At 51.1% G+C, this 16053-nt stretch overlaps 10 protein-coding genes across 10 annotated transcripts; 7 read left to right on the forward strand and 3 right to left on the reverse strand.

The window, feature by feature from the left end:
* On the reverse strand, window positions 1-1320 carry ASPBRDRAFT_50226 (uncharacterized protein; the record flags this gene model as incomplete). Its single annotated transcript, XM_067626504.1, has 2 exons — window positions 1-707; window positions 822-1320. 2 exons carry the CDS (start codon window positions 1318-1320, stop codon window positions 1-3), a joined length of 1206 nt encoding a protein of 401 aa, XP_067484554.1.
* A 728-nt stretch (window positions 1321-2048) lies between these two features.
* On the forward strand, window positions 2049-4371 carry ASPBRDRAFT_202315 (Hsp70 family protein). The gene is made up of 8 exons (XM_067621629.1): window positions 2049-2217; window positions 2321-2820; window positions 2891-2935; window positions 2993-3059; window positions 3119-3545; window positions 3594-3756; window positions 3836-3950; window positions 4026-4371. The coding sequence occupies exons 1-8, from the start codon at window positions 2166-2168 to the stop codon at window positions 4259-4261; spliced, it is 1605 nt and encodes a 534-aa protein (XP_067484555.1). The 5' UTR covers window positions 2049-2165; the 3' UTR covers window positions 4262-4371.
* A 24-nt stretch (window positions 4372-4395) lies between these two features.
* Window positions 4396-4866, reverse strand: ASPBRDRAFT_36528 (uncharacterized protein). Its single transcript, XM_067623516.1, has one exon. The coding sequence runs from the start codon at window positions 4625-4627 to the stop codon at window positions 4421-4423; it is 207 nt and encodes a 68-aa protein (XP_067484556.1). The 5' UTR covers window positions 4628-4866; the 3' UTR covers window positions 4396-4420.
* Window positions 4867-5434: 568 nt separating this feature from the next.
* On the reverse strand, window positions 5435-5990 carry ASPBRDRAFT_190628 (uncharacterized protein; the record flags this gene model as incomplete). Its single annotated transcript, XM_067620264.1, has 2 exons — window positions 5435-5872; window positions 5946-5990. 2 exons carry the CDS (start codon window positions 5988-5990, stop codon window positions 5435-5437), a joined length of 483 nt encoding a protein of 160 aa, XP_067484557.1.
* A 435-nt stretch (window positions 5991-6425) lies between these two features.
* On the forward strand, window positions 6426-7613 carry ASPBRDRAFT_60921 (uncharacterized protein; the record flags this gene model as incomplete). Its single annotated transcript, XM_067628271.1, has 3 exons — window positions 6426-6865; window positions 7105-7444; window positions 7490-7613. The coding sequence occupies exons 1-3, from the start codon at window positions 6544-6546 to the stop codon at window positions 7611-7613; spliced, it is 786 nt and encodes a 261-aa protein (XP_067484558.1). The 5' UTR covers window positions 6426-6543.
* Window positions 7614-8445: 832 nt separating this feature from the next.
* ASPBRDRAFT_36530 (uncharacterized protein) lies at window positions 8446-9483 on the forward strand. Its single transcript, XM_067623517.1, has one exon. The coding sequence runs from the start codon at window positions 8478-8480 to the stop codon at window positions 9318-9320; it is 843 nt and encodes a 280-aa protein (XP_067484559.1). The 5' UTR covers window positions 8446-8477; the 3' UTR covers window positions 9321-9483.
* A 207-nt stretch (window positions 9484-9690) lies between these two features.
* Window positions 9691-10218, forward strand: ASPBRDRAFT_36533 (uncharacterized protein). The gene is made up of 2 exons (XM_067623518.1): window positions 9691-10035; window positions 10138-10218. The coding sequence occupies exon 1, from the start codon at window positions 9721-9723 to the stop codon at window positions 9985-9987; it is 267 nt and encodes an 88-aa protein (XP_067484560.1). The 5' UTR covers window positions 9691-9720; the 3' UTR covers window positions 9988-10035; window positions 10138-10218.
* ASPBRDRAFT_36534 (uncharacterized protein) lies at window positions 10137-10672 on the forward strand. The gene has a single exon (XM_067623519.1). It carries the CDS (start codon window positions 10157-10159, stop codon window positions 10412-10414), a length of 258 nt encoding a protein of 85 aa, XP_067484561.1. The 5' UTR covers window positions 10137-10156; the 3' UTR covers window positions 10415-10672.
* A 733-nt stretch (window positions 10673-11405) lies between these two features.
* ASPBRDRAFT_190631 (kinesin-3 family protein uncB) lies at window positions 11406-13456 on the forward strand (the record flags this gene model as incomplete). The annotated part of the gene is made up of 2 exons (XM_067620265.1): window positions 11406-11697; window positions 11769-13456. The coding sequence occupies 2 exons, from the start codon at window positions 11406-11408 to the stop codon at window positions 13454-13456; spliced, it is 1980 nt and encodes a 659-aa protein (XP_067484562.1).
* Window positions 13457-14246: 790 nt separating this feature from the next.
* Window positions 14247-16003, forward strand: ASPBRDRAFT_115105 (translation initiation factor eIF2B subunit delta; the record flags this gene model as incomplete). The annotated part of the gene is made up of 2 exons (XM_067616871.1): window positions 14247-14957; window positions 15017-16003. The coding sequence occupies 2 exons, from the start codon at window positions 14247-14249 to the stop codon at window positions 16001-16003; spliced, it is 1698 nt and encodes a 565-aa protein (XP_067484563.1).
* Between the last annotated feature and the right edge of the window lie 50 nt (window positions 16004-16053).

Here is a 16053-nt window from a genome sequence, read left to right on the forward strand (position 1 = left end):
TCATTCATCTTCAGCCCCCCGCAAGTATGTCTTCCTCAACTTCCGTGGCCTTTCTTCGCCTTCGCTACCTTCTTCGTCGTCTTCCTCTTGGACAACCCCCTCATTATTCGTGGTTCCGATGAGGCGCCGCTGGAGATAAGGCTTGGGGTTGGTATTCCCTGCAGCCCATTGAGCCCGAGCTTTGGGCCCCTTGGGCGCCGTTAGGACCTGCGCGGGGATGATTTGGAGAGGAGGCCGGCTTCCCCAACCATTAGGTGAGATGATGTTATGGTAGCTGTAGTGCGGGCTTGTCACGATTAAAACCCGGGCACCGTGATGAGGCTTGAAACCGATATGGAGGATATGGGAATTCATGTTTTTCAAATGGCGATCAAATGTCGGAAGCTCAGGCAGTCGTTCAACCACAAGATTGCCAAAGAATTGGCCTTGGAGACTCATGAACTCATGAGCAGCAGTGCCTAGGACTTGGCGAGTTTGTTCTTCGCGTAGGGCCTGCATCTCCTCGCTAAGTGGGCCTTGACATAAGAGCTGAAATGACCGACTCGCCAGCAGCTCGTCTCCATAGGCCTTGAGCAGAACCTTGCTGCGTTCCAGTGTCGGATGATAGAGTTTCGTGGGAGGGGCGGTATTGTGCCCCCATGCTGTCGGGCTGAGCGTACATACGCTCACGAGGATTGACTTCCACCAGGCTGCGTCTTGTGGCAATGCTACCAATGGGAACAGAGAAAGAGTAAAGGTCAGCGACGTTCGACTCAAACAGCGCGGGGAGAGAAAAGAAAGAGGGAGGGAGGAAGGCAGGTCAAAGGGGTCTCGAAGCTTACTTTCTTTGAATCTCTCATAGACATAGTCAAATCGCTTGTAGAAGTTGGCATCCCCTTCCTGGTCAGTAGCGTCGATTTTGGCATCCATAAACCAGAATGTAGAGGAGGCAAATTTCTCATAGATGAACTTGTTCAACAGAGCTTCCAACAAAACAATCCCAATCTCAGCACGGCCGCCAGGAGGAAGAGAGGAATATATACTGTCCCAATCATCTTGGACGCAGAACCCATCCAAGCTAGCAATAATTGCTCGTTTGTCATCGATGGAGAGACGGTACATCGGTTGGGCTTCACCCCATGACATAGCCCAGCCCCGGACGCGTAGAGCGAGATGATCGAAGCCGTTGCGGATGATTTCTGGAGCAGAGCGTATATGGGGCCGTGTTAGCATGCCCATGTTGAGATGATGCTTCATAATGTCATGATACTCCTCTCGTTGACAGAGGTACTCTGCATTGGGGTACAGAGCTGGCCCCTTTCCCTCTTCCTTCTGTTTCATTTTCCGAGTAGTGACCATGGTGGCACTGGGTCAAGTGATGACAACGATTCAAAGTTAGAGCGGTAGTTCTGGGCTGGTCTGAAGGATGGAGAGTTGATGAAGAAAGGGGAGTGGAGATGGGAAGAATCATAGGGAAACGGGTGGATGAAGAGAAGGAGATGGAAGGAGGAAATTAGGGAGCAAGAGTCATCGGAGAGGAACTGAGCAGAGCCAAAGGGAAAGAGTTCGACCGGAAGTCTATTTCTTCATTCATTCATCAATCATTCATTCATTCATTCATTCAGCCATTCATTCAACCATTTCGTTCGATTCGTTATCGGGCACCTTGGCTTCTCATTGGCTATTAGGGCTGCCCGGGCTCTTTGTGTGATGTGAGGCATCACCCATCCCAAAATCTAGCCACCTCAGGGTCTCAGCCGCGAGCAAACCTTCTTGGATGCCATTCAGCTGAGTGGGTAGATCAGTTAAGACAGGGGAAGGGTCACGCGTGAGCGCGACTGTGACAGAGAGAGACATACATGGCCAGATGAGCTGAAGTGCTAAGAAGAGGAAGCCGTTCTGGTGCTGTCCAAATATAGTATCAACTCAAATTTGTAGTATACTTTGCAAGAGGAGTTGTAGTAACTCCGACGCTCCCAGAGTCACAGCGACAATCATAAAAAGGGTAGGCTCGTCGCTCTTCCGTTCCATTTTCCTCATTCCATCGCACTCCCACGGTGTGTGTTTGTGTATGTGTAATCAGCTGGTCTTGATTACTTTTCATTCCCATCCATCCTCCATTACCTCTTCATCCTCTTCATCCCCTTCGATTTCTCCAGCATCGGTTTCTCTCCCCAAAGCCCATCATGAACAATCACAGAATTGTCATCGGGATTGATAAGGGAACGACTAAAACTGGCAAGTCCCCTTTACCCCCTTTTCCGCTTTTCTTCTTCGCGTCTTTCCCTCTTCCTTGCTTTTCATGATCTCTTTGTAGTTGCTGATGGGCCATGCTTTATAGTTGTCGCTTTTGCCCTCCCAGACAAGTTGCCGCAGCTGTGGGTGCCCCCCGATGGCCCAGGCTGGATCATACCAACAGCAATCGATTATGACGGAAACGGTCAGACATTCTGGGGCAACGCAGCCGCCGACCGCCAAAACCCGCACATATGGTTCAAGCTCTTAATCAAGGGCTCCCCGGCAGTGGACCTGCAAGGGCACAATCTAGTTGGTGCCATTGGGGGTACCGTAGGGCATGGCAATGCCGACAGACTCATTGGAGACTTCCTTTCTGTCCTGCAGCAACAGCTGCTGGTACACCTCCAGGGATACGGTCCGGCGCGGATTGAGTGGTGCTTTACGGAGCCTGGGTGTTGGAGCGACGAGGGCCGACTCGACTTCCGAAACATAGTCCAGGACCGTGTATTCAACGGACATGCCCGCGATGTTTCCTATGTCTCCGAGGCAGAGGCTGCAGCGGAATACACCACCGCCGAAGGTGTATACAGGGGACTCATCCAGGTGAGCAGCCGCGGCAGTAGCGAGTATTCATTGAGTGGGCGTGGAGATTGCTGACCGCTTGGACAATTAGCAAGGGGATGTGGTGATGGTAGGCGATTGTGGTGGGGCCACAACTGTAAGGCTCACATTGATCAAGGCCACGCATCGATTATCCAGCTGACAATCTAATTAGGACCTCGCTATCTTACAAGTGACCGGCACCAACCCCTTCGCATCCCAGCCCATTGGGAAACCAGACAGTAAGTGTCACCCAGTCGCCAATAATTATTGCCTGTACATGAAAGCTGATCTGTCCCAGGTTTCCGGCTCGGCGCTGTGGACATCGATGCCGCGTTGATGGAGCAGGTCCGACGGAGATACTGGCCGAATGATCGGGGCCTGCGAAGGGGAGCGCCTGCTGCTCGGGTTCGGCGTGAGGTCAGCAGGGTCAAGGAATTCTTCACCGGTCGTCCTGGAAGGGTGGTGCCTCGATTTCAGCTACAGCCCCCTAACGGCGAGGTGGTTGAGCATCAATTCACGGACGCCGATCTTAGAAGGGCGTTCAATCCCACCGTCACCCAAATCGTTGAGGCGATTATTCAAAAGATTCTGTTGGCGGAAGCCAGGGTCACGAAGGTGGTCCTCGTCGGAGGTCTGGGGAAGTCTGAATACCTGCGCTCCCGAGTTCGCCTTGCGCTTGACGGCCTTGACCGGGCGTTCCACTTAGTGGATGTTTTGCCAGACACGTAGGTTGCCCTCATCTATCAGTATCTTCTTATTAACCTCTGTGACAGCATCACAAGTGCGGTAGCACACGGAGCAGTGTTACGTGCACAAAGGAGCCCTCACGTGCAGTGGTTTGAGAGCCGTTCCGACTTTCAACTGTCCTTTCCTTTTGTGAACGTGTATCGCCCTAACTTTCCAAGCCAAGTCCTCAGTGCTACGATTATTCCAAGAGTGAGTCGACGAGATGAACCCTACACCACTGCTTTGTTAGCATCAAGGACTCTCCGCTAATCCTGCCTGCTATTGGAAGGGGCGCAGAGATGTGCCAGTGAGCGGCTCTTGTCGTGTCACTGAGAAGATGCGCGTCGTACCCGATCGGATGGACGGTCGTGTCCTTGGAATCTACATCGTACGACCAGCAGAAAGTCAGTTGTCTCTTGCACTCATTCCCAATGCTAGCTGGCTCTTCTTGTGTGACTGACATATCATTATCTTTCTAGTTCAGGCAAGCGCCATTGAACAATTCGACATCCCCGCCAACGCCCCGGTGTATGGAGTCATTCTAGGGAGGGTCCATGAATACTCCTTGAAAGTTTTCTGGTCCATCCATTTGGGATCCCCATTGTTTATCCACTGGAAAATTTGCGTAGTGGATATTCAGGACCAGATTAGAGCTGAGTTGGCCCAGTTTTTCCGTAAATTGTCTCCCGGAGACATGGTCCCCGTTGTGAACTAAGATCTCGAAGCATACTGTCCTGGATCTTTCTTCCATTTCTTTTTGGATTGTTCAATTGCTTCCTCTTGCGCTTGTTCTAACAGATTGTATCTCTCTCTCTCTCTCTCTCTCTCTCTCTCTCCCTCTCTCTCTCTCGTTCTTGGTCTTTCTCTCCTTGTTCTAACAGATTGTATCTCTCTCTCTCTTGGTCTTGCCTTGGTCTTTCTCTCCTTGTTCTAACAGACTGTATCTTGCACTCTCTCGTTTTCGCTCTTGGTCTCGTTCTTGGTTGCGTTCTTGGTCGCGTTCTTGGTCGCGTTCTCTCTCTCCTCTCTGTCCTTCCCTTGCACTATATCCCATAGACTGTTTGTTTTGTTTATCGCGCATCTAAATTGACACCAACTGCGCTTTGCGTTTGCGTTCTGCGTTTGCGTTTACTAATACTTCAGAGATCCCCCCAACCAAGCCCCCTAAAGCAGCATAATGACGAAGAGTAGTTCACAGAGACAGGTAGGTTATTCATACAGACTGACGAAGAGGTCCGAGAAGCAGTTCCCGAATAGCTAGCAGTAAGTTCAGAATAGTTCATGAGTATACCATCACGTAGTTAGGTTAATGTGTTCGAGCCTGAGAAGTTGGAGGTTTCTTTCTTTCTTTCTTTCTTTCTTTCTTTCTTTCTTTCTTTCTTTCTTTCTTTCTTTCTTTCTTTCTTTCTTTCTTTCTTTCTGTCTTTCTTCCTATCTGGTCCAGGGCTCTTATGTGAATGGAACAGAGGATTGGTGGCTGGATTGATGGTGTAGGTTTTATTGGCGAGAAGGAAGGGAGAAGAAGGTGAGTAAGTGAGGTATTCACCTTGATTCTAATCCAATCTTGGGTTTTCTTTAGTTAGACGATATTCTTTTGCTCGGTGGGAATAATGGGTTGGATATCAATTATTCGGATCTGGGATCGATTGGTTAGAAGGTAGATATCATACTTAGTGAATCGTTCTACTAGTTATAGTACTACTGGTGTGGCGCTGCTACTAAGACTGAGGTGGAGATCGTGGTTGGTGACTATCGAAAATATGTGTACCAAGTTGATATTGCTTTTAGACTGACTCGGGTGCAAGAGAGAAAAGAAGACGACAGAGAAAAGCTCATCTGAGATCTATCATGCTTCTCTTGGGAGCAAGAACTCATCTAATCTACTTGATTAAGTCCCCTGGGCTCGAATCTGATTTCTCACCGTCGCACACGCTCTTCTCTTCTTCTCCAAATTCTCGAGCGCACCGCTGCCTGTTGCTTGCTGCTTGCCCTGCGATGCTCCAACGGGCCCGAAAGTGCACTTGAGCTGGCGGTTCAAGATGCTGGGAATGGATTTGCCTGCAGTCTTGCCGAATCCCCCGTCTTGATCGGAAACGGTGGATTGACCGTCGCGTAGAGAAAGTCTGATGGGGTCTCTGGCCAACGACGCCTCTCGGACCACGGCCACCTGGCCCTTTTGAGTGGACTGTGATGAGGACGGCGAGCTAGTAGCTGTTGAGGAACTCGTGATCTGCTGGGATGTTGAGGAGTCGTCTCCTTGCAATGCGTTGTAGAGTGCATCACCATAGAAGCCAGCACCAATGCCAACGGAGAGATAATGTAGCAACTAGAAAGTATGACAAGTGTCTAGCATTAGCTCAAGACTATGTCACTATTTACGGACAGGATTGTGTGAGGACAAGTTCATTGAACTGTAAGTAGGGTAAGTGGTTGGTCAACTTCATTTGCTTGGCAGTCAATTAGTACAATGGGGTTAAGTCATTCTTGGAGTTGGCTTCCTTAAACGATCATCAGCGAAACCAGGGCCCAGACCATTGGCTGTTGATTTCTGTTCGCCGTTGACAACAGATTAGCGCTCCCCGATCAAGTAGGCTGCATGAGGGTGGCAAAGTTCAGCATTCAACATGCATATGCATTCAGGGCGCAGCTGAACCTGCTGAGGGGAAGTCTTATATCAGTACTAAACTATCTATGCTTTGTAACTTTCAAGTGGCCAACGACAAATGAGACAGGCTTTCCATTGGATAAAGCCCCAGTGGAATCCTGGAAGAGGACCCTGCCTCAAATATCCAAATCCCGAAGGAACTGTGTGATCCAGAGCTGAGTTCGGATTGATGGATGTGCTCAAGGCGTACAACCGAGATGGAGGGTATCTGCTAATGCGTTGTTGGTTCAAGGAATCTATAATAACCCCTCAAGATTCACGTTACTCTGTCTTCTCAGAGTTCCTTTCTACTCAAGTTCTCCAATATGTTATCACTCATCTGTTGATACATCATGGGTTCGACTTCCACCGCTTGGGAGGTTTCCTCGTCCGAAATCCAAATCACCACGCCCAGCGCTACGAGTGATGGTCTTTACGCCAATGGCAACATGCAGGTTCCTGTGGTTGTTGTTATCAAAGCGATTGATCCAGATACAGCCATGCCTTATGAGCTGAGTGAATCGGACCTCGAGACAATCAAGCTCGTCGACTATGACGACCCTCCCACGGAACTTTCGGGGACGTGGAGCTATTCTACCACCGAAAACGAGTTCGACCACTCGCTGCCATCCACCAAAAAGTCTCTCCATCCTGACCTATCTCTTACGGATGGGGGTTTTCAAAAAAAAAAAAAAAAAAAAAAAAAAAAAAAAAAAAAAAAAAAAGCGCTACTGGGTTACGACAACGAAGGTCGAGAACAAGAGAGTCGCCACAAGCATCAAACAGCCCAATGGTACTGTTGTCCACACCGTGGGTGCATCCTTTGATTCTAAGGTCACTCTTACGGGTACAAACGTGGTGACATACAAATTGAGCGATCTCAATCTTCGAAAAGGCGATACTACAACCGGCAGCGGTGAAAACATCATCTACTTGGGGGATGGATCTCAAACAAATTATTATCTTACGGCCGGTAAATACCTACTTCGAAAAGCCGACTTCGATGGCTATAATTTGGGCACGGACATGGGAATACAAGATCGTTCCCTGGAATATGCTACAGCTTTATTCTCCCCGGGGCTCTCGAAATCCGATGTCTTCTATTTATTGGCCCATGGGTCCAAAAGAAACGCGAAGAGCGGGAAGAGGCACTGCGAACGTTGAGATCACTGTGAATGAGAAGGAAAACGCACGTGCTTCACCTATCTGCATGTTGAGCTCTTTGATTAGATATGGTTTAACGATGACTACTTAGTACGTTGGGAAGGGTCGATTCACATTCTATGACCAATTCGGAAGCCCTGGCACATTCTGGGTGGGCTATAAGAACGATCACACCACTCCCGAGATCTTGGATCACAAATATAACCCTGATGATGATGATGATGATGATGATGATGATGATGATGATGACGCTGAATGATTTTGCATTCATGTGGGGTGTGAAGCTCGTTGGTCCTAGCAACCTGCTCCTGTCTTGACATATGGCTATCTCTACTATTAATTCATTCATTTAAAGAGTCATACCCTGCTACTAGCGTAAACGTAACCCCTTTGGAGAAATAATGGGGCCAGAAGTACCTGTCAAGCCACTAAACTGTATGATAACTCAGATTGTATATTATCACAGAAGGATTGTGATACGGGGATCAGCCTTCGGGGTTTTTACAGGTCCCTATCTTGCTTGTCCTAGAGTGGGATTGTCTCACTGCAATTCTCATCGTATACTTAAGTACCTCAAAAGAATAATATGGTCCATATGAAGCCAACCGAATACTAGAGAGGCGTTGGGTAATATATGGGAAGGCACCAGACCACGCCATATGTTGGAAAGGGCTGTCAAATCTTCTGCTGAACTACGGCTCAGCTCTTCGCTTGAGGACATTGTATACATAGTATACAACTCATCTCGGAAAGATTACCAAGGCAGGCTGTGAAACATCCTTGCAAACAGTATATCAGAATGGCATTATCATTGTATCTTGGGTTGAAGTCTCGAAAGGAAAGGACAAGCAACGGAGCATCTTTGGCTTATCGTTCGCTCTTCATTCTGCACGCTCAGAGCCCTGCTATCACGATCCACTATTGTTCATCATTCTCGCCCAAGAATATGATGGTCTATCCGTGTGACCTCCAGATTGTGGGGAGACTTGCTGCACAAATATTATATGTTACACCTATATTCATCACGTGATTATCCGGTTTTGTGTGACTCCAGTAGACTTTCCTTTTTGAGTAACTCCGCCTTCTCTCAGCTTCAATCGCACATTCGTTTTGGTGCGACACGATGCTCCAGGAAGTATGGTCTTCACTTAACCGGTCCTCTGCATCATTTCAAGTTCTCTCTGATCTCCATCTTGAGATCAACCAACAATATTCATCTTATGAAATTCCCGTTTGCGCAGAGCGCCTTATCCTCGCGGGAGATATCGGACGCTTAACGGACTATGATGATTACCGCAACTTTCTACAGAAACAGACTGAACGGTTCAAGTTGGTGTTTCTCGTACTCGGAAACCATGAGTTCTATAGTGAGACGTTTGACACGGGGATAGAAAGAGCAAAACAACTTGAACAGGATGCTGCATTTGATGGACGGTTGATCGTCCTCCACCAGAAACGATACGATGTTCCGGGTTCTAACGTCAGTATACTTGGGTGCACGCTCTGGTCTAAAGTACCTCAGGAATCTGCCGATCTTGTCCAGTCAAAAGTCAAGGATTATCAAAGGATAACAGACTGGTCCGTGGACGATCATAATACACACCGTGATTCTGATTATTCCTGGTTGATGAACGAGGTACATGCGATACAGCAGGAAAATAAAACAGCAGGGAAGCCTAGTAAACGACGCGCTATTGTTGTTGTTACTCACCATGCGCCTTCACTTCAAGGCACATCGAGCCCGGAACATGCTCACAGTCCGTGGAGTGCTGCTTTTGGGACTGATATTCTGTCGGTAGTTCCGGACGAGGTGAAAGTCTGGGTATTTGGACATACCCACTATACGACTGATTTCAGAGAGAAGGGGGTGAGAGTTGTGAGCAATCAACGGGGGTATGTGCTACCTTGGAGTGATCCGAAAGCACGCAGCGGCTTTGACGTGAGGAAGGTCATACAGCTATCATGAGATTAGCATGTAGTTATATGTCTCTAGTCTGTAGCTATAGCGTAGCCATTATGAATCTAAGCCCCTATGTAAAACCGGCCTCGACGATTGACGGCTAATCTTGGTTAGTTGGATGTCGTCAAATTAAAGAGCATTTATTGCGTTAGTAGTACCAGCATGCCAGCCACCATCGGAATGAGCGTGGTAACAACCCTGTGCAATGGTGTGTCGGGTCTTTACCCCAGGCTACGGCTGTGGGGACGAATCTAACCCCGCGCGGGTACAATACGGAGAGATCGGCTATACAAACATTCCAACAAGTCACCATGGGCTGAAACGCATCTTAATGAGATCAACTAATGTACCATGGACCCCCGATGGAACAACAATCGAACACAACGCAACCATAACGCATCCGACCATGGATGTTGCCTTGGTTTACGAGGGCTCAACCAATACGGACCGCTTAAACTTCATTATGACTTCACCCAGCCAGAAACCACGCAATCACAGCGCTTCAACACCAGAGGCTCGCGGCTGGGAGCATCAGCCGCCTGTGAGTAACGTCCATCAAGCGGAGAGTCCCGGCGTCATCATCCCATCATCAACGCCACCTTTGGACCATATATCATGCCGGGCCCGTGCCCCAGTTCGCTTCCATCGTTGGTTTTATCTTACGTCGATCTGAATGTAACCATCACATCCAAACTGATCTAAGCAACTGTGCTACCATCTGGTACGCTTGCTGTTTTTCCTTGGTTGCGGGTGCAGATGTGCTCGATTGCCGTGGAGATGGCTAGCAGCCTCAGCCGGATTGTCAACTAATGGTTTCTTACAGAAAGCATACAACGTCCACCATGTCCTCAACAAGTTCGAATCCAGTCTCGCGCTTTGCAGAAGCTGCCAAGGAGAAGATTGCACCAAGCACCTCCTCCAAGGCCAAGGATCCCACCGAAAACTGGACGCCGGAGGAGATGTTTGAAACCACGTTGGATAGAAACGGCAATCCAGTACCCAATGCCGATTCGTTCATCGATGGGGATAAAATGACCCAAAGACGACAAGGTCCGGACGAAGGAGACCTCTTTGAGGCCGCCAATGAAGACTTTGACTAGGTCAATCCCGGTGTGGGAATGATGACGCTGGAGGCGTCCATAGAGGGAGCAACGCGGCGATATGATATGAGACCATGCGGAATGTTCAATGCTGTCAGTCACTCTTTGCGGGACAAGAGCGGTGGATGCTGAGACATGGAAGTGCATGCAATGTGTAAATGTGGATAGTGCTAGTAATTTCCCCGGTGGTGCACTCCTTGACCACCGGGCCAACAGAAACAATCAGATTGTATGCAATCGAGACATCTTATTCCTTGCATCCTCGGCGGTCTGTGTCTCTCCGGATACAGAAGTAGTCTGTCTAGTCCTTCTTATCGTGAGCTCGTGTCCCTGGCAGTCTGTAGAATTGCCATGGCAACGACCCGCTGCCAGAAGGTCTATGCGCTGCCTCAGGCTGTCTACTATTCCCGATCGGGGAATCCCCAAACGAAGTCATGGCGATGCGCTTCATCTGAACTCCCACGATTAAAACAAACCCCCCCAGTTCTCGATTGTCGCTTCTAGTCCCTCCTCGATCGCTACATCTCCCCGTGGTCCTTTCTTTGAAAGGGGGGTTGTGTACTGTCTTCCATCCCCTTGCGTACCACTGCATGTTTCTCTCTTTCACCTTCCATCGCAGGAGCTTTCCCGAAACCCGCGACTGCCCGGCTGTTTACCCCATGTCAAGAGTGGAATCGCTCTGTTGTCTAGTGCCGGATGTCAATTGAACTTGCAGACGGACGGTCCGCGCAAGCATATACATTCTGGATATCCTCCTTGTCTAGTTCCCCCTTTCGAGGGCGAGCACTACGCCCATTCTTGGGTCCACTAACCCAGCAGCCACCACCACCACCACCCATACCCTTAATATCATTCCCTCCTCGATAAAACCCCCGCCTATCGGTCCCTACCATTCAGTGGTACAGTTGCCTGTATGTACCATTGCCTACTTCAACGCCATCGTGAGCACCTCACTCAGTTTGTACAGTTTTTGAGGGATCACGGTCACGAAATGTCCCTGGACCCCCGTTTCTATCACCATATCGGCCACGGCTCCGGGCCTGGCTCCCAATCCTCCGCCTCGTCGTCCGGCGTCTCCGCGATCACCGGCATCACCAGTCCCTCGGCCCATTCGATGACTGCCTCCGCCGCTACGTTACGATCAACCGCATCCAGTCCGTCGCTGCGCGCACGCGAGGGCGTAGCCGTCTCTGCGCATCACCGAGTCGACAGCATGTCTAGTCCTTCCGCCGGCGGCGGCAACGTGCGCGTTGTCGTCCGAGTGAGAAAGTTCCTTCCCAGAGGTACGTCTGGCTGAACGGTAAAGAGTAGTACGGGGTGGAAGCTGACAGACATCCCATACTTGGGAGCTTAGAGATCAACCGCAATGCCGAATGTCTGATCAGCATGGACCCGCATACGCAGACGACCAAACTTCGAGCGCCTCAGATAAGCCCGGAAGACGAAGGAAAGCCTAAATCGCAGGCGCGCGGAAAGGTGTTGGAGGATAAATCGTTTGTCTTTGACAACTCTTTCTGGTCACATAACGAGCGGGACCCGCATTACGCTCACCAGGAAGACGTCTACAACTGCTTAGGAGAAGAGTTCTTGGACCACAACTTTGAGGGATACCACACCTGCATCTTCGCCTATGGCCAGACAGGTTCTGGCAAGAGTTACACCATGATGGGCACGCCGGAAGCGCCTGGACTGATTCCTCGAACCTGCGAAGACTTGTTCCAACGTATCGAAAGCGCCGAATCACCGGATATCAGTTTCAACGTGCGCGTCTCCTACTTTGAGGTCTACAATGAACATGTACGCGATCTGCTGGTCCCTCGGAGCGACCCGCCGCACTACCTTCGTATTCGGGAGTCCCCGGTGGAAGGCCCGTATGTGAAGGACCTAACGGAGGTGACGGTTAAGAGCTTCGATGAACTCATGAAGTTCATGCGCAAGGGCGACGTATCGCGCACCGTGGCCAGCACGAAGATGAACGATACATCGTCCCGATCACACGCAGTGTTTACCATTACTCTAAAGCAGATCCATCACGACCTTTCAACCGACGAAACCACCGAACGCACAGCGCGAATACGCCTCGTCGATCTGGCGGGTTCAGAGCGAGCCAAGTCCACGGAAGCAACCGGTCAACGACTGCGCGAGGGGTCCAACATCAACAAGTCCCTGACGACACTGGGCCGAGTCATTGCCGCACTGGCAGATCCGAAGCCGGGTCGAGCAGGCAAACGCAAGGGCAAGGACGTGGTCCCGTATCGGGACTCGATCCTGACCTGGCTGCTGAAAGATAGTCTCGGTGGAAATTCGAAGACGGCGATGATAGCGTGTATCTCCCCCAGTGACTACGAGGAAACGCTCTCTACCCTACGATATGCCGACCAAGCCAAGCGCATCCGCACACGCGCCCGGGTTAACCAGGACCACCTCTCCGCCGCCGAACGCGATAAGCAGATTGCCGAGATGGCGGAGACAATCCGCACGCTCCAGCTGAGTGTCAGCCTGGCAGCAGCCAACCGACGGGAGAATGAGATGCAGAACGAGCGCCTCGAAGATTATCAGCAGAAGGTGGAGAAGCTCCAGCGACTGATGGAGGAGACGAAAATGGTGAGTGAGTGTAAGATCCGCCAGCTGCAGACGGAGAACGAGGCTTTGCGCAATCACCTCAAGCTGGCCTTGGACAGTATCCGGAACCCAATCCCTCCGGTGGTGGTGCATAAGCGCCGGAGTGGTCTTTACAGTGTGAATGAGAACGATGGCTCCCCGTCCAATCGCAAGCGGCTCAGCCGTGCCCGATCGCCGCCATCCGATGTCGAGCCCGAACCCGAGCCGGACCTCATCTGGGAAGATGAAGACACGATGCAAAGCGAGACCAGTCATGTTGAGGCGCAGGAAATGCAGACGCACATGGAGAACCTCCTGGACGACCTCAGCATGTTCAAGCGCAAGATAGCAACGGACCATGAGCGATTCCGACCCAGCTGGAAGCCTGAAGGGCGGAAGCGCCGACGAGCGCTGGGCGATGTTTGGGCCAACAATCGATAAATAGGACAACCTCGAGAATAGAATGGGATGGGACTGGGCTGGGTAGCGTGGGTGGCTTTGTGATTATGGCGTTGGATGGTTTGATGGATTGACTTGGATGCACATAATTGGAGACGCTGGCTTGATTTGAACTGGGTCTCACTGCGATGATATCTTTGCTGCTTCTTTTTTTTTCTTCTCTTCTGGCCTTTAGCTTCACTTTTCTGGCACGATGACATGATTGTATGGTAGGATGACAAGGATGCTTGATGCCCGAATACCATGAAACCTTGTGATTAGTCGATGCACATCGGCTGTGGCTTGATGGTATGTCTGCCCAGCTCTGACTCAGGAACAATCCATAGTCAGTATACATGATCTATGGTGGTTTCAGCAATAAATAAATAAATGAATGTTCTGTACAGCAATTCCTAGTCATCGACGGTGAGATTCGGTCTCAGCAGTCCCCATGACTCCACTTCCAACCACCACAAACACTACCTTTACTAGTGAAGTGAAGTGAAGTGAAGTGAAGTAACACAGTGTAATGCTACTGGAGAAGTTACTCACACTGGGAAGCACCGTGGTGCAATACTTGGGGAGTCTACTGGCCGTAACAGCAGCTTATATGAAGCAGCAGCAGCAGCAGCAAAGCGGCGTGAGTCAAAGACGGGAACGGGTTTCATCGCCGGCGACCCCCACAACATCCACTTCTTCTTCCACTTCCTCCTCCGCCGAAAAAGTCTCCAATGCCCCTCCCGATCGCCTCGATACTCCCCCTCCTCCCATTTACTGCACTTCTCCTCTCATAATGGCGACTCCTGTGGAATCCTCACAACCTCCGGCTGAAATGCAATCCCAGCAATCATCATCAGCATCCCCAGCCGCTGCTGCTGCTGCCGCTGCCGCCGGCGCCAACGCCTCCTCCGCTAAGCCCGCTAAACCGCAGCAATCACAGCCCGCCAAGCAACAACCACAACAGCAACAATCACAATCCAAAGGAAAGGATAATGCTGCCGCCGCTGCTGGTGGCGATGGCGCCGCGCTCTCTCCCGCCGAATTGAAAAAGAAAGCCAAAGCTGAAAAGGCCGCCCGTCGCGCTCGCGAACGCGCCGAACGTGAACAGTCCGGTGGTGCTGGTGGTGGTGGTGCTGCGCCCGGTGGAGGTCAGTCTGCTGCTGGTGGTAAGAAGGGCGCGTCGGGTCCCGGTGGTGCTGGAGCTGGTGGAAAAGATGCTACTGGTGCTGCGACGCCACAGAAGGGTGGTCATCAGAAACAGCAGCCTCGTCGCGGCTCGGCGCAGGCGACGGGCCAGCTGGGAGCGGCGGAATTGAAGAAGAAGCAGGAGGAGAAGAACGTTTCGGTCTTTGGACACTTGTATGGCCAGCAGCGGAGGACTACGATCGCTGGCGCTGGAAAGGAGGTTCATCCGGCGGTTCTGGCGCTGGGAATGCAGATGAGGGATTATGTGGTTTGTGGTAGTAGTGCTAGATGTGTTGCTACTTTGTTGGCTTTCAAGAGGGTATTCATCTCTACACCTACTTCTTTACTGTGTGCTCAGAATGTGTTAACGTTTCTCAGGTCATCGAAGCTTATACTACCCCCCTGGGCACCTCGCTCGCCCGTCACTTGACTACCCACCTCTCTCACCAGATTACCTACCTCTCTACGTGTCGTCCTCTGTCTATCAGCCAGGGTAACGCTATCCGCGCCCTCAAGCTCGCCATCTCCTCCATTGATCCGTCCGTCCCCGAAGCTACCGCCAAGGCCTCGCTGTGCGATTTCATCGACAGCTTCATCCGCGAGAAGATTACCGTCGCCGACCAGGTCATTGCAGGCAGCGCAGCACAGAAGATTCAGGATGGCGATGTGATCGTGACATTTGCAGGCAGCTCGATTGTGAAGCAGACGCTGTTGGCGGCACACAAGGAGGGCAAGCAATTCCGCGTCTCCATCATCGACTCGCGGCCACTGTTCGAGGGTAAGAACCTGGCGCGCACACTCGCCAACGCCGGTCTGGACGTGCAATACTCGCTTATGAACGGCATCAGCCACGCCATCAAAGACGCCACCAAGGTGTTCCTGGGCGCCCACGCCATGACCAGCAACGGCCGCCTGTACTCGCGCGTCGGCACCGCGCTGGTCGCCATGTCGGCCAAGGAGCGCGCCGGCGGCGTCGAGGTGCCCGTCATCGTGTGCTGCGAGACAGTCAAGTTCACAGACCGCGTTGCGCTGGACAGTATCGTTGTTAACGAGATTGCGGACGCCGATGAGCTAGTCACGGTCGAGCCAGTGCAGCAGCTGACCGGATTGCCGGATCCTGCGGCGCAGCCGGCCGTAGAGCCCAAGAAGGGCGGCAAGGCTAGCAGTGCGCCGGTGGAGACGAGCACGGCGGCCCAGAGCAAGTCGTCGCCGTTGGAGGATTGGAAGGAGTCGGCGAATCTGCAGCTGCTGAATATCATGTACGATGTGACGCCAGCGGAGTATGTGGATATGGTGGTGACGGAGATGGGCAGTTTGCCGCCGAGTGCAGTACCTATAGTGCACCGGATGAGTACGAATATGTAGGTATTTATTTAGTGGTTATTAGGCGATTTAATGGTTTACATTTAATTTTA

The sequence above is a fragment of the Aspergillus brasiliensis genome (genome assembly GCF_001889945.1).
Source record: "Aspergillus brasiliensis CBS 101740 unplaced genomic scaffold ASPBRscaffold_1, whole genome shotgun sequence".
Taxonomy (NCBI): domain Eukaryota; kingdom Fungi; phylum Ascomycota; class Eurotiomycetes; order Eurotiales; family Aspergillaceae; genus Aspergillus; species Aspergillus brasiliensis.